Source organism: Anolis carolinensis, chromosome 3, assembly GCF_035594765.1.
Source record: "Anolis carolinensis isolate JA03-04 chromosome 3, rAnoCar3.1.pri, whole genome shotgun sequence".
In the NCBI taxonomy this organism is placed as follows: Eukaryota; Metazoa; Chordata; class Lepidosauria; order Squamata; family Dactyloidae; genus Anolis; species Anolis carolinensis.
In genome coordinates this window covers 283,444,110-283,461,643 of record NC_085843.1, presented here as the reverse complement: position 1 = coordinate 283,461,643, position 17,534 = coordinate 283,444,110, and the positions used below count along the sequence as shown (strand labels likewise).

General features: G+C 39.5%; 1 protein-coding gene across 2 annotated transcripts in view; it reads left to right on the top strand.

Annotated features, from left to right (window-relative positions):
* Nucleotides 1-17,534, top strand: part of tfrc (transferrin receptor) — a 60,044-nt gene that overhangs the window by 25,380 nt on the left and 17,130 nt on the right. For both annotated transcript variants that reach the window (XM_062976911.1, XM_062976910.1), the window contains exons 4-14: nt 1,268-1,466; nt 1,581-1,721; nt 2,790-2,880; nt 4,046-4,168; nt 4,453-4,551; nt 6,536-6,675; nt 8,638-8,807; nt 10,462-10,581; nt 13,816-13,901; nt 14,032-14,095; nt 17,401-17,468. In XM_062976911.1, the coding sequence (XP_062832981.1) occupies nt 1,268-1,466; nt 1,581-1,721; nt 2,790-2,880; nt 4,046-4,168; nt 4,453-4,551; nt 6,536-6,675; nt 8,638-8,807; nt 10,462-10,581; nt 13,816-13,901; nt 14,032-14,095; nt 17,401-17,468 (1,301 nt within the window). The remainder of the gene's footprint in view (nt 1-1,267; nt 1,467-1,580; nt 1,722-2,789; nt 2,881-4,045; nt 4,169-4,452; nt 4,552-6,535; nt 6,676-8,637; nt 8,808-10,461; nt 10,582-13,815; nt 13,902-14,031; nt 14,096-17,400; nt 17,469-17,534) is intronic.

The following is a 17,534-nucleotide window of genomic DNA, read 5'->3' as shown; positions in this document are numbered from 1 at the left end:
ACTAATAGAAAAGATATAGCATGAATGTTAGTTGGAAGTCCACAATATACATAGAGATTTATTATTATTATTACAGTAGAGTCTCACTTATCCAACACTCGCTTATCCAATGTTCTGGATTATCCAACGCATTTTTGTAGTCAATGTTTTCAATACATCCTGATATTTTGGTGCTAAATTTGTAAATACAGTAATTAGTACATAGCATTGCTGCCTATTGAACTACTTTTTCTGTCAAATTTGTTGTATAACATGATGTTTTGGTTCTTAATTTGTAAAATCATAACCTGTTTTGATGTTTAATAGGCTTTTCCTTAATCCCTCCTTATTATCCAAGATATTCGCTTATTCAAGCTTCTGCCAGCCCGTTTATGTTGGATAAGTGAGACTCTACCGTAGTCATACAGAATATTGGATGAAACTATAGGGAAGCGAAACTAAAATTGGGAATAATATACTAATAGAAAGGATATAGCATGAATGTTAGTTGGAAGTCCACAATATACATAGAGATTTTGTATTATTATTATTATTGTGTCCTTCCTATATCTTTTTATTATTTTATTCTATATATATTTTTTTCTTTCTTCTTTTTTTCCCCTCTTACAATTGATTAGGGTGGAAGATTTCTCTACTATAACTTTCTTATCACTTTCCTATACAAATTTTGCTCTCACTCTTTTGCTGTATAAAACTATTGAAACTTTAATACTGTATATACCCAAGCATAAGCCTAGTTTTTCAGTCCTTTTTTAGGGTTGAAAAACCTCCCCTCGGCTTATACTCGAGTGAGAGTCCTGGCCGGCTTCTATTCAGGTCGGCTTATACTTGAGTATATAGGTATTATAAGTATTCAGAGTTGGACAATCTTATCTTATTAAAGTCTTATTATTATTATCTTAAATTACAGTTTATATAAATATTCAAAAACATTTAATAATAATAATAATAATAATAGCTTTATTTTTTATACCCCGCCCCATCTCCCTGGAGGGACTCAGAGCGGCTTACATGGGGCCATGCCCGACAGCAATACCTACTGATGCCTCAAATAATGCAATTTTATTAATATCTATTTTTATTTTTGAATTTGACCTGTAGCTGCTGAATTTCCCACCCTGGTCTTATACTCGAGTCAATAAGTTTTCCCAGTTTTTGTGGTAAAATTAGAGGCCTTGGCTTATATTCGGGTCGGCTTATACTTGAGTATATACAGTAATTATTTCTTTTAAAAAAACGAATTCTTGTTACCCGCCATGCCAAACAGGTTTCTTGACCGGCTACCTGAGTTACCGTGGACGGATGCAAGCAGAAAAGCCATGTGCGGCCAATCCTGATGTAACAAGTTATTCTGCACAAACGGATGACCTCGCTGAGCCCGTGAAGCCCGTGGAGCTCTACTGGGGAGACCTCAAGCAGAAGCTGGAGGAGAGACTGAAGAGCGCTTCCTTCCAAACAAACATCAGGTAACGTTCTCCAGTGGGCTCCTCAACAGACAGCATTTTCTCCAGCTTTGGGTTGACTGCGTCTCCACAATTTAAGCCTTTGACCGCAACGTAATTGTTGTCTTCTGTTTCCAGGAAAGTGTTTTCTACCTCCCACGAGGCCGGCAGTCCAGGAGACGAGGTTCTGGCTGGCGAAATCCATTCCCTGTTCGAAGCATACAGGCTAGACAAAGTTTGGAATGACGAGCATTATGTCAGACTCCAGGCCCCAGGAAAGTATGTGATTTTCTTAACGTCTTCCCCTCACTTTTTTTTTTTAAGATTCCATTTTTATTCATCACTAGCTTTGCCCGACCACGCGTTGCTGTGGAAAAGTATGGTGCTATGAGAAATAAAGTATTGAGAAATTGGTTGTAGTTAAGGTAAAGGGTAAAGGTGTGGAGTCCAGATAATCCAGTTAAAGCAGATAATATAAGATTATATGGGTTATATAGCTGTGTGGAAGGGCCTTGAGTCTACACTGCCATCTAATCCAGTTAAAATCTAATAATCTGTATTTTATAGGCAGTGGGGAAGAGGCCTAAGTGAGGCCAAACTCTGCCTGTCCCCTGGGTGAGTGGGTTGCTAGGAGACCAAGTGGGCAGAGCTTAGCCTTTTAACTGGCAGCAATTCGATAAAAACAATTATTCCTCTCCCTCTAATTAGGACTTTATTTTTCTTTTCTTTTTGTTGTATCAACCTAGAGGCGTGGATGATGGGTTGTGTTGTCAATTTTCGAGGTTGTGGGGTGTTTAGTTTTGTTGTTTTGGCGGTCGCCAGGATTCCATCACTCTTTTATATATATAGATTGACATATATTTTTTCAAGAGGATGTGGTAGGGAAAGAGAGTACCTGTTGATCCACTCACATTTGCATGTTTTCGAACTGCTAGGTTGTCTCTTGCCTGGGGGGCATCCTTTGTTCAGAGTCATTAGCCAACAACTCCAACAACTATCATGTCAGACGACACAGAGAAACCATTGAAATCCATTCTGCAATTGTTCTCTTTGGATTTCTTCAATTTTCCTTTCCATTTTTTTCCGCCTTATTTGGCTCCTTCTTTTGATCTTTTGCATTTTCAATTGCTGATCTTCTGAAACTAGAAACCTAATACCTCTTGAAGTCCAAAATACCTGGAGGGCAGATTAACAATGTGCAGTGAAAACGGCAAAGATAAAAATGTACCGTTTTGAAGGACTAGTAAGCAAATGCCTGGGAGGTGTGTCCACCTTTGTCTTTGTCTATCAGGACCAGTCATGTCCTTTCCAAAATTTTGTGTTATAGTTGTGACTTTCTTTTCACAGATCCCCGAATGTAGTTTCCCTGGAAGGACCAAATGAGGCTGTGGAGACACCCAAGGCCTACGTCGCATACAGTGAGAGTGCCGAAGTGTCCGTAAGTTGACTCGACTTGTTATTATTTTATTTGTATCTTGCTTTTCTCTCAAAGATGGAACTCAAAGCAGCGAACAAGTGGTCACAAAACGGCAATTACATAATACAAGAACACAACAAATATTGATCATCCACAACATCTCTCTTTTTTTTTTTTTTGCAAAATAATTTTTATTTATTTCTTAAGAGTGTCAATACATCGAAAGTGGGAGAACAAAATAAATAGTAAAGAATAGTGGGAAGAGAAGAGAAAAGAGAAAGAATGTTTTTTAAAAAAGACTGCAATTTGACTTCCCATCTTATGCTTCGAAGTCTTTTTTCTCGTCTTTCCCAATACAGTAGAGTCTCATCTAAGCTAAACGGGCAGGCAGAAGCTTGGATAAGCGAATATCTTGGATAATAAGGAGGGATTAAGGAAAAGCCTATTAAACATCAAATTAGGTTATGGTTTTACAAATTAAGCACCAAAACATCAAGTTATACAACAAATTTGACAGAAAAAGTAGTTCAATACGCAGTAATGTTATGTTGTAATTACTGTATTTACGAATTTAGCACCAAAATATCATGATGTATTGAAAACATTGACTACAAAAATGCGTTGGATAATCCAGAACATTGGATAAGTGAGACTCTACTGTATTTGCAGCACAGCAGTAGTTGGATAGAAGCAGTGGAGCGCAGAACGAAAAGACACTCAAAGACATTGGTAAAACTATTTACAAAGTTTTACTGTATGCAGCAGTAATAAACACAAACAGACTTGCAGACGACAGACAAACTCAGGACTGCTCTGTTTTCCAACAGAACTTGACTCGAACTCTAGGCAGACACAACTCAACTGAACTGATGCAATCGTTATGCACAAACACTTGTGTCTGGATACTCCCTAGTTCCAGCCACACATCAAGGTCATCATAGCTTCTTGGCAATTAACTCTTTCCACATTATGGTACATTCTGGATGATGCAATCAGTTGCAATACAAGCATGGCACAAATTGCATTTAAACACTATCAATACACAAATCCCACATTAACATTATTTATATCCCACTTTTCTCCCAAAGATGGAACTCAAAGCGGTGAACAAGTGGTTAAAAAAACCCCAGCAATTACATAACACAAGAACACAACAAATATTGATCATCCCCAACTTCTCTTCTAGGGAAAGCCGGTCTATGCCAATTACGGCAGGGACGAGGACTTCCGTAAACTCCTAGAGAATGTGCCCAACATAAATGGAACTGTGGTCTTGGTCCGAGCTGGAGAGATTCCTTTTGCCAAAAAGGTATATTTTCCATGTGCTATAAATGGTTGAAACAGCCCTCCCGACAGATGGCCATCCGCGCAGTCCCCAATTTACAAACTTTGGCCCTCCAGGTGTTTTGGACTCCAACTCCCACAATTCCTAACAGCCTACCGACTGTTAGGAATTGTGGGAGTTGAAGTCTAAAACACCTGGAGGGCCAAAGTTTGCCCATTCCTTGTGCTTGGAGCTCCAATGCGAGCAACCTTGTTGCCTACCTAAAAATAATTGACCAGTGATATTTCCCATGCGTCTCCCTCCTTCAGGCAGCCAATGCCAAGAAGTTGGGCGCTGCAGGAGTGTTGATCTATCCGGATCCTGCTGACTTCAGGAACCTTAGACAAGACGCCTCTTTGTTTGGACACGTAAGTATATGGTGCCACTGTTGTAAATACTTTTTAAGTATTAAAGAGGTTTAAAACCACTGCAGGAGTCTACCGTATACTGTGAAGCTGTGGACAAGTCTAGATAGGGACCACCCAACGCCGCAATGCCCAAACACGAATCAAAGAACATGAAAGGCACTGTAGACTCATTCAACCAGAGAAGTCAGCCATAGCAGAGCACTTGATGAACCTGTCAGGGAAATTGGCGACCCCAACTTGATTGATGACCTAGCCCTCAGCTCACCCGTCAGACCACTTCGCAAAGTGGCACCGACAAAGAAGGACAGCTTTGCTGATTTATGTCTGCTGAAGACAGCAGCACTAAGGCTTTATTTACAATATTTGCATTGCTAGTTGACCAAAACTATCGGGACACATGTTTGCATCCACACAAACAAACATGTAGCACGTCCATCTCTTTCAAAAGTCCGTTCCTCCACGAAGCACCTCTGCATTCCACAGCTTGTGATATATCTTCCTGTCACGTAGCACAAATGGAAGTGCTTGCGTTGTCGAAGGCTTTTATGGCCGGGATCACAGGGTTGTTGTATGTCTTTCGGGCTGTGTGGCCATGTTCCAGAAGTATTCTCTCCTGACGTTTCGCCCACATCTATGGCAGGCATCCTCAGAGGTTGTGAGGTATGGACCTCTGAGGATGCCTGCCATAGATGTGGGCGAAACGTCAGGAGAGAATACTTCTGGAACATGGCCACACAGCCCGAAAGACATACAACAACCCTGGAAGTGCTTGCCATTTGCCCTTCCAGCAATCAATCAGGGCTCACTGCAATTAACCTCTTGACTGCTGGAATGCTTGCCCAAACAAAATGCACACAATTCTACAGCCACAATAGATTAAACGTTTCACTCTATATCAACAAAAACACGAACAGAACCAACCTGGACACAGAATATTATTTGAAACACAGAAATGCTGCACCACTCTCACAACTAGCATGTCAGGCTACACAGAGAAGCCACTAAAATCCACAGGCATGTGGACAATTTCAACAGAAAGGAGGAAACCATGAAAATGAACAACATCTGGTTACCAAAAACACCACAATCAAGACAGTAAATAAAGAATACCAATCAGAAACTGGAATTCCAGACAGCAAACAGTAAAGGATGCCCCCAGGCAACAACAGCCAGGCTTTGCAGCTGCACGGCTACTCAGTGCTAATTAAGCTGGCCAATTGCAACATTCACACTTTTTCAAACAGACAAGAGTTCTTTCTCCCACCCTGGACATCCTTCCACAGATATATACACTCACATACACTCCACTTACCTCATTTCCAATAGATCTCTGAACAAACCTGCCATAAATGTCAGGAGTTAATGCTACTGGGACAACCTGAAAAACAGCCCAAAAAACTCATGAAAACCCATGAAAACGATTATTTTATTCCGTTTGCAGCGAGGCAGAGAAAGAAAATAGACATGCAGACTCTATATAGCTACATTGCTTACACAATCAAAGGAAATATTGCATTTTACTCAACATGTTGTCAAAGGCTTTCATGGTCGGTGGTTGTGTGTCTTCCGGGCTGTGTGGCCATGTTCCAGAAGTATTCTCTCCTGACGTTTCGCCCACATCTATGGCAGGCATCCTCAGAGATTGTGAGGTATGGAGAAACTCGGCAAGGAAGGTTTATATATATCTTTGGAAAGTCCAGGGTGAGTGTCGACTTCTTCTGTGACGGCTTCAGAAAACTTGTTCATCGTTGGCAGAAATGTATCCAATTGTCTGGTGATGATGTGGAAAAGTGAATAGTGGTAGTTAAAGAGCAGATTCTAAGGATTATTTCAATACTCCCATCCCAACCCAATTAACGACGGTGGAGGCATTACTTTTCATTCAACCCTTGTACTTATCACACCGCTCTCTAAGATGGGCTCCTTTTGCTACTCTTCCTCGTGCTTCCGGTCTCCAATATTGCTCTTTTCTCCTTTCTTACAGGCACATCTTGGGACTGGTGACCCATATACCCCTGGCTTCCCATCTTTCAACCATACCCAGTTCCCTCCCGTTGAATCTTCGGGACTCCCGCGCATCCCCGTCCAAACCATTTCCAGCTCTGCTGCAAGAAAAATATTTAGGTAACGGTATTTTTATTTTCTGAAGTGAAGCCTCCACTCTGACAAACTGCTAGGTTTGTCAAATATCTTGTAAATCCATGTAACTTTTAACTGTGAATATGTTTTAATGGTTTTTAACTGGGATTTTTAAAAATACTGTTTATATTTAATCATGGATGGAGTGACGGTTACACCTCAGGTGCCATGACTTTCAGCCCCTTCTCATCTCTATAAATAGGAACCCACGGTATTGAAGAAATAAATTATATTTACCGTATATACCTGAGTATAAGCCGACCCGAATATAAGCTGAGGCACCTAATTTTACCACAAAAAAACTGGGAAAACATTGACTCCAGTATGAGCCAAGGGTGGTAAATTTCAGAAATAAAAATAGATACCAATAAAATTACATGAATTGAGGCATCTGTAGGTTAAATGTTTTTGAATATTTACATCAAGCTCAAATTTAAGATAAGACTGTCCAACTCTGATCCAATCATTATTCTCATCTTCTTCATTGTAAATGTGCTTATGTATCCTTTTAATAATAATAGAGTAAAATAATACATGTAGTAGTAATAATAATAATAATAATAATAATAATAAATACAGGAAATAATACAAGTAATAATAAATAGAGCAAAATAATAAATGGAATAATAATAATAAGATCAGAGTGAAATAATAAATGTCTTAATACAGTAGAGTCTCACTTATCCAACATAAATGGGCCGGCAGAACGTTGGATAAGTGAATATGTTGGATAATAAGGAGAAATTAAGAAAAAGCCTATTAAACATCAAAATAGGTTATGATTTTACAAATTAAGCACCAAAACATCATGTTATACAACAAATTTGACAAAGTAGTTCATTACACATTAATGCTATGTAGTAATTACTGTATTTAGTAATTTAGAACCAAAATATATATTGAAAACATTGACTACAAAAATGCATTGGATAATCCAGAATGTTGGATAAGTGAGACTCTACTGTACCAATAAAATTACATTAATTGAGGCATCAGTAGGTTAAATGTTTTTGAATATTTACATAAAGCTCAAATTTAAGATAAGACTGTCCAACTCTGATCCAATCATTATCCTTCAGTGTAAATGTGCTTATGTATCCTTTTAATAATAATAGAGTAAAATAATACATGTAATAATAATAATAATAATATATAATATAATATAATAATAAATACAGGGAATAATACAAGTAATAATAAATAGAGTAAAATAATAAATGTCTTAATAATAATAATATCAGAGTGAAATAATAAATGTCTTAATAATAATAATAAAAATAGAGTAAAATAAATGTAATAGTAGCAACAATAATAGAGAAAAATAATAAATGTAATAATACCAATAATAATAATAAAGAAAAATAATAAATGTACCATATATTTTCGAGTATAAGATGACCCAAATATGAGCCAACCAGGACCCTCACCTGAGTATAAGCCGAGTGCGGCTTTTTCAGTCTTAAAAACAAGGCTGTAAAACTAGGCTTATACTTGAGTATATACAGTAATTTATGTAACACACTGTTCCCATGTGAATTCAAAAGGAGGGCTTATGCATGAAGCTTCAGTGAGTTATTGTCAAAATTATCAGTGTGAGGGTTAAATTGAGACACAAACAACTCTGTCTCAATCTCCCCTCCGTCGCCAATCTAGCATCTACTTAGACGCATGAACAAACATGTCTGCTGAGCCCAGCGGTAATTAACTTTATTTACAGCTATTTACAGAGCACACAGCTAGAGAAGCTCTCTCTCATCTGGCAAGATGGAAGCTGCACAATGTCACTCTAGCAGTAAATCTATACTCTATGTGTTTAACCATTTTTCTTCTAGAATGCTTACCGAAGCATTGCACACACTTGCTTTAACAATGAGTGAACATTTCACACTACACAAACCATTACTCTGACAAAAATGGTGAATGGATGCTCATGGTTTCTCTCCCCAGTGTTATGAATGGGCCGGTGTGTCCAGCACCATGGACAGGCACCACGGGAGCCACCTACAAGTTCGGCTCAACTGCAAGCGGGAGAAACGTGAAGCTTCAAGTCAAGAATGAGCTTGTGGAGAAGAAAATCCTCAACATATTCGGTGTGATCAAAGGCTTCGTGGAACCAGGTAAGTAAACAGCTGGGAGTGGTCTGCATTCTGGAGATTGGAAACTGAGCATAGATTGGCATGGCATTCCGTCTCCAGGCATTTCTGAGTCAGTTAGACCAGCCAGCTACGGTTTTCATAGAATCCTAGTGTGGGAAGGCCATCTAGTCCAACCCCAGTCTACCAGTCAGGAAGACCCAATCCAAGCCCTCCTGACAGATGGCCATCCAGCCACTATTCAAAAAGCTACAGAGAGGCAAGCTCCATTAGACGCTACGGTGGTGGTATATCCCACTGTTGAATAGCACTTACTATCAAGAAGCTCTTCCTAATGTTTGATAATAATAATAATACTTTATTTATACCCCACCACCATCTCACTGTGGGGACCCGAGGCGGCTTACATGGGGCGAAGCCCAAACAACATAATTAAGCAGAGAAACAACAACATAAATACAATTCACAGTATAAAAATATAAAAACAATAATACAATATAAAACAGGAGTATTTTAATAGTTAATATCAGTCAAATACTAGGCACAATACAGTTAATAATATCAGTCAACCACCCGGCACAACTATTATTATTATTGTATGACACAGCAAACAAGATTTATTATTATTATTATTATTATTATTATTATTATTATTATTATTGAACGCATTTCTATTATCTAGAGCAATGGAAAACAAGCTTCCTCCCTTCACTGCACTTTCCAAACTTATATAATAAGGGGGATAGATTGTAAAGTGGCTGATTTAAACAGGACTGGTAAAATTAGGCTCAGACTATATTACTATTATATTTAATTATATCCCGCTTTATCTCTCCGGAAGGAGACTCAAAAGCGGCTTGACGTGACATTCTTCATAGAGATAGTTGTAGGAAATTTTATTTATTTATTGACAGTATTTATATTCCGCCCTTCTTTCTCATCCCGAAGGGGACTCGGGCCGGATCACAATGCACATATACATGGCAAACATTCAATGCTATTATTAGACATACAACATATATACACAAACACATATAGACAGACAGAGGCAATTTAACATTTGACATTCCAGCTTCATGAGGTTATGCTCGATTCCGGCCACAGGGGGAGCTACTACTTCACCATCCACTTGTGACACTGAGTCCTTGATGGAATACTTCCTCATTCTTCCACACACCACTGGAGATTAGCTAAATTAGCCTCCCCGCATAAGATGCAACTGTCTTTCAGCTGCATAGGTCAACAGCAAGCTGGACTATTAATAGTCAGGAGCTTACCCCGACCTGGGCTGGCTTCGAACTCATGACCTCTCGGTCAGTAGTGATTTATTGCAGCAGGCTACTAACCAGCTGCGCCACAGTCCGGTAAAATGCAGGGTTTTTTTCTACCTGAGGTATCTTGGGTTTAAATAATCATCATCATAATCAAAAGTTAAAAAAAATAGTGAATTACATGTGAAATGGAGATCTTGGTGGTGTAGCGATTTGAACATTGGTCTGACTGTGGAGACCTGAGTTCAAATCCCAGTTTGGGTGGCTTTGTACAAGTCACACACATTCCAAGTCCAAAACACCGGGAGGGCCAAAGTTGTCTCAGGCCTGTATGAGAACCCAAAATGTCTTTAAAGCCCAGAAGGATGGAGAAATGAAGGTGATGAGCATCCTCTTTTGCCTTGCAGATCGGTACGTTGTGCTTGGAGCCCAGCGCGATTCTTGGGGCTCCGGAGCGGTCAAGGCCGGCGTCGGAACGGCTCTCTTGCTGGAACTTGCCCGGGCCTTCTCTGACATGGTGAAAAAGGGTAAGGGCATCTTGACCACACACTTCTCCAAAAAGGTGTCCTTGAGGCACAGCAAAACGGAAAAGTATGGTATATAATATAGTACAAGGTAAGTCGTATTCAAGTTATATACTTCTATTGTAATATAGTCCTTTAAACATGTGAAATGTAACAAAAAAATTATATTCAAAACTGTATGGGAAAGAAATTGTAGTTCTACACCCTTTCAGGTCTGAACTGGGTTTAAATAAACCCGGTAACTGACCGTAGCCCCGTCCCTGTCATTCATCCAACAGCTAATGGTAACCTTATGCAATAGTTTTGATTTCATTTGAATGATTGACTTTGTACAATACTTATTCAGTGCTTGAAAATATTATCAAGACATCGGCAAGACTTTTGTTTAGTATCTCCTAATCTTACTTGTTAGAACTGGATTTAAAACAAGAGACTCTAACAGTTTTAAGGGAATCCAAACTTTAAGTACAGTAGAGTCTCACTTATCCAAGTCTCTGGATTATCCAAGTCCCTGGATTATCCAAGCCATTTTTGTAGTCAATGTTTTCAATATATCATGATATTTTGGTGCTAAATTCATAAGTACAGTAATTAAAACATAACATTACTGCGTATTGAACTACTTTTTCTGTCAAATTTGTTGTATAACATGATGTTTTGGTGCTTAATTTGTAAAATCATAACCCAATTTGATGTTTAATAGGCTTTTCCTTAATCTCTCCTTATTATCCAAGATATTCGCTTATCCAAGTTTCTGCCGGCCCGTTTAGCTTGGATAAGTGAGACTCTACTGTAATGTTACATTGTCTCTCTTTATGTTAAGAGTTGTATAAATCCATTTGGATAACAGTATACCTATAAGGTACCTACACTGTATTGTATGTTGTTTATTTGAACTGATACTATAAATAAGGTTGCAGTTACCTGTTGGATGAATGACAGGGACGGGGCTACGGTCAGTTACCGGGTTTATTTAAACCCAGTTCAGACCTGAAAGGGTGTAGAACTACATTTTCTTTCCAATACAGTTTTGAATATAATTTTTGTTACATTTTACATGTTTAAAGAATTGTATTATAATAAAAGTATATAACTTGAATACTACTTACCTTGTCAGAGACAGAACGCCAGCAAGTAAAACAAAACTCAGTTTATTGAGGTTACAGACGCCCGTAGGAAACAAAGAACAGGGCAAACACTTGACTTCAGTGTGCTAAATAACAAAAAGCAGCTCAGTTCGAGCTTAAACAGTTCAAAGGAACAAACCGGGTTAAACAGCAGTATAATCCGGATTAAATCAAAGAGCTTACTTCAGCTTGGCAAACAATGCAAACAAAAGAGGATCAACAGGAGTTAAAATGTAAACAAAAGACTGGTGGCAGATTCCTCTCTGCTACTCAGGAACAGCAGGGGAGTAAACCAGGCTTTATTCCTTCCTGCAGTGAACGAAAGCGTGGTCGTAGTCAGGATTCAGGTTTAGGGTAACAGCAGTCAGCAGGGTCCCAATCCGGTCCAGAGGATCAATAGCCAAGCGTAGTCGTCAAGGAATCCAAAGGTCTCACCGATAGCCAGCAGAAGGGTTAATCCGGAATCGTAGTCAGTCAGTCCAGCGTCAATCCAGTGAAAGTAGGTATTGCCCGTCAAAAAGACGACGGAGGTCCAAGCTATCAAGATTAAACACAAGTTGCACAGAGAAAAACCCCGCACAGTTCCTCCCGCCGTCAATGCCCCGTCCTTGGTAAACTTACGTATCCAGTAATGAATCACACCCGTCTTCAGGAAATTCCCCAGCAAGAGCCCAAGCGTCCGTCCAGATTACCTTGCCCAACGCAATTAGACATTGGTCCCAAACCCCATTTTATCACAGTTCAAGCTCATCATCGCTGTCAGCTGCCATCCCAATTCCAGACGCCCCAAACTCATCATCCTCATCAGAGCTAAAGCACCTTTGACTACGCCCCACAGCATCCCCAGCTGTGGATCCCGCTCCATCCCTCCAGCCAGTCCATGGGTCTGATCCTGCAACCCGCCAATCACCTCCCATGCTTTCATTGCCTGTTTCCCCAACACCCAAATCCTCCCTCACACGAGTCCATTCCATATCATCCTCCTCCAAGCTGGCCATCTCTTCCTCCAAACCCTGAGAAAAACCCTCAAATGAGTCCTCATCTGTCGGCTCTGCAAACAAATCCCGGAGCCGTTTCCTTTCACGCTCCTCGAGAGTGTCTGACTCTCGAGGAGTCTTACGACCCCTTCTTTCATTACCGGAGCCCGAAGGCTCAACCATAACATACCTTGTACTATATTATATGCCATACTTTTCCTTTTTGCTGTGTATTATAGACATCTGTGCATATAGTCCTTGAGGCACAGACTGGATCAAGAGCTGAATGTAACAGTTGTCCCTGTGGGGATTTGTAAATAGACACCATTATGTAGTGGGTTGACTGGAAAAGCATGTGTCGGCAGCTGATTGGTTGAGCCAGCTAGCAGCCAGAATTCCGATTGGCTGCTGTCTCTGGCTTGCTGCTGAGACAAACGGTTTTAACTGCCACTTTCACTTTGGAGAGTGAAGAGAGCGCTGACTGGAAACAGTCAGGAAGGAAATGACTGCCAACTTTCCGAAGCCTGATTATTTATAAGGCAGATGAGGCATATTTAAAGACTGTTTAAAACAGGGGTCCTCAAACTTTTTAAGTAGAGTGTTGGGGGGCCAGACTATAGTTTGAAAAAAAATTACACATTCCTACGCACAGTGCACATGTCTTATTTGTATTGCAAAACAAAATGAAAGAACAATACAATATTTAAAAATAAGAACAATTTTAACTAACCTATCAGGATTTCAATGGGAAGTGTGGGCCTGCTTCTGGCCAACGAGATAGTCAAGTTAATTAGGATTCTTGTTGTTGTGTGCCTTCAAGTCATTTCAGACTTAGGGCAAGTCTACGATAAATGACCTTGGAGGTCTGCATCTGGCCCACGGGCCTTAGTTTGGGGACCCCTGGTTTAAAAGGACTGTTTATTCCCTCTGTTCTCTGTGTGAATTCAGAGAGACTGCTGTATATATTGTTGCCTTGTTTGATCTTTTGAACTGAAGTAGAGCTACTGTTACTTGTTACACAACCCTGAGTGACACTTTATTATACTGCAGGGTATATTTTGGTTCAGAAACAGTGGTAAAGCTTCTGTTTATTTATATCTGCAACCTCCAACGGTCTCTTCTAATATCCACAGATGGTTACAAACCTCGCCGCAGCGTTGTATTTGCCAGTTGGAGCGCCGGAGACTTTGGGGCTGTTGGTGCCACGGAATGGCTGGAGGTACTTGCATGACGCTGCCTTTCGTGGCACAAGTTGGTTTAGAGTTGTGACTCGTAAGGGAGGATGGGTTCATTTATTAAATTATCGGGACAACTGATTGCCACTGCTTTTTTTTTTTCTTTCTCTTCAGGGCTATGCCGCCTCGCTTCACTTGAAGGCCTTTGCTTATATCAACTTGGATTCTGCCGTTACAGGTAATAGTCATGAATGGCAACTTGAGCAGACTTTTCCTTACAGTATCAACTAGTGTTTGGTTCCAGGATCCCTCTGTAAATAACAATATCATTGCATGCACAAGTCACATTATTTACAACAGTGTAGTAAAACGGTGTCCCTTACATAAAATGACAAAATCAAGATTTGCTTTTTGGAATTTATTTTATTTTATTTTATTTTTTTGCTGAGGAAAAATATTTTCAAGCCGTAAATGATTGAATCCGGGTATACAACATACAGTAGAGCAGGGGTCCTCAAACTTTTTAAGTGGAGGGCCGATTCATGGTCCCTCAGATTGTTGAGGGGCTGAATTATCATTTGAAAAAAAATGAACAAATTCCTATGATCACTGCACATGTCTTATTTGTAGTGCAAAAAAAAAAAAACAACAACCCAGCAACAATTACTTATTTATTTATATATTACATTTATACCCCACCCTCTCTCACCCCGAAGGGGACTCAGAGCGACTTACAAATTGTATGTACATACAATATATTATATTATTAGCATAGCACAATATTAGCATTATATATTACTATATTGTACTATACCATTATACCGTAATATTATTAGTAATATTACATTTAATATATAATACATAATTAATATTATTATATTATACAATATTATTATATTGTAATTATTATTAGCCGCCCTGAGTCCCCTATTGGGTGAGAAGGGCGGGGTAGAAATACTGTAATAAATAAATAAATATTATATTGTATTACATTAAAATATTTATTATCAATATTATATGTATACACAATCTTTATTTTTTATTACAATATATTATATTATTACCATATCATTCATTTACAATATTTCATTTACAATATTGGTAAATGAAAAAACAATACAATATTTAAAAATAAAAATAATTTTAACCAACATACTGTAAACTTATCAGGATTTCAGTGGAAAGTGTGGGCCTGCTTCTGGCCAATGAGATAATCAAGTAGGATTGTTGTTGTGCCTTCAAGTCATTTCAGACTTTGGGTGAGCCTAAGTCTAAAACTAGGGCGGGGGCCAGGTAGATGGCCTTGGAGGGCCGCATCCGGCCCCCGGGCCTTAGTTTGGGGACCCCTGCAGTAGAGTCTCGCTTATCCAATGTAAACGAGCTGGCAGAACGTTGGATAAGCGAATATGTTGGATAATAAGGAGAGATTAAGGAAAAACCTATTAAACATCAAATTAGGTTATGATTTTACAAATTAAGCACCAAAACATCATGTTATACAACAAATTTTACTGAAAAAGTAGTTCCATACACAGTAATGCTATGTAGTAATTACTGTATTTATGAATTTAGCACCAAAATATCACGATGTATTGAAAACATTGACTACAAAAATACGTTGGATAATCCAGAACGTTGGATAAGCGAGTCTTGGATAAGTGAGACTCTACTGTATTTATATTCCGCCCTTCTCAGGGTGGATCACAATGCACATATACATGGAAAACATTCAGTGCCATACAACATTTAGACAGAGACAAAGACACGGAGGCAATTTAACATTTTCCAGGCTTCCTTGAGGGTATGCTTGATTTCGGCCACATGGGGAGTGGCTGCTTCATCATCCACTGTGACACCCAAGTCCTTGATGGATTGCTTCCTCATTCCTTTCTGCACGCTGCTGGATTATTTTTATGGTGTTGTAAATTAGTTAAATTAGCCTCCCCGCATAAGCGGTACCTAATTTTTCCTACTTGATAGATGCAACTATCTTTCAGGTTGCTTAGGTCAACAACGAGCTGGGCTATTTACAATGGTTGGGCGCTCAGTCCGACTCAGGCTGGCTTCGAGCTCATGACGTCTCAGTCAGTAGTGATTTATTGCAGCTGGCTACTAACCAGCTGGTGCCATAGCCAGGCCCTATAATCTAGTTCAACTGTAATCTAGTTCAAAACAGATAATCTAGATTTTATATGGCAGTGTAAATGTAAAAGGGGCCTCCGTCCTTTGCTTCAGATGGTAGTCACAGAATCATAACAGAGTTGTGGTTTAGTCTCATGATGAAGGGGGATTTGGGTTTATGCAGGTTGATCAAAGAAATGTTGAAGGCTCTGAATTGTCAGAGAGGCCGCAGGCTAGCAAGGAAGCTGAAGTTAGTGATAAAGGTGACCTTTCACAAGATTTTGAACATCAACAAAGTCTAGGTGGCTCTGGCAGCAAGTCAGAGGAGTCTTCCTTAGATAGAGATACAAGGTTAAAGTCAAGAGTTTGCCCTAGGCGTTCTGTGAGAATCGCTAGTAAACGTGTGGTGCCCAAGGTCAAAGGAATGCTTTCTTAGCTTGTAAGCATGGTTAAATAGGGTGAAACAAGGAAAGATTTCAGACGAAGCAACGTTGATTTTGGAAGCTTAATTTCTGCCTTTTTCTCTGCTCATGGAGAAAAGATTCTTGCTTTTGTTCTTGCCTAGATTCTGTGTTTGGATTGTATTTTGGAGTTCATGCTACCTTGTTTTTCAGGACTGATTTGCTATATTAGAGACTTTGAACTATATTTTGCAGATTGCCTTTGCAATTGGATTACTGCTTTCTTTACTGCTTTTTATTAAGATTTTGCTATCTTTTATCAATAAACTGAAAAAACTGTCAGTATTTTCAGCGCAGCAGTAGTTGGATGGACACTCAGAGACGTTGGTAAAACTATTTGCAAAGTTTTACTGTATGCAGCAGTAATCAACATAAACAGACTTGCAGAAGACAGACGAACACAGGACTGTTCTGTTCTCCAACAGAACTTGACTCGAACTCTAGGCAGAGAGAACTCAACTGAACAGAACTGAACTGATGCAATCGTTATGCACAAACACTTGTGTCTGGATACTCCCTAGTTCCAGCCACACATCAAGGTCATCATAGCTTCTTGGCAATTAACTCTTTCCACACTATGGTACATTCTGGATGATACAAACAGTTGCAATACAAGCATGGCACAAATTGCATTTAAACACTATCAATACACAAATCCCAAATTAACAAAAACCATGTCTTCTGTGGTGGAGTGTGTGTTAAGAGCAAGGTGGACCAGTGCTGAGATGCAACAAAGAGTTGGAAAAGACTACATGGGCCATCTAGTCCAACCTTCTCCCATTTCAGAAAAAGCACAGTCAAAGCTTTTCCTGCAAGGCAAGAGGTTGGACTAGATGGGTTTTGAGCCCTCCATTTAGGGAAGCTTCTCCCCATTGCTCCGTCATGCAATACCACATCCATTGTATGAGTGCTCTTGACTTCAGACCTTCTGGAACTCATGCTTCTGGATCTCGTTCCACAGGATCTCGGGACTTCAAGTTCTCTGCCAGCCCCATGTTGAAAAGGCTGTTGGAAGAAGCAGTCACAGGGGTGAGTTGTTTCCCTTCACAAGTGCCTGGGCATTGATCTAGAGAGGTTACAAAGGGGAGTAAACAC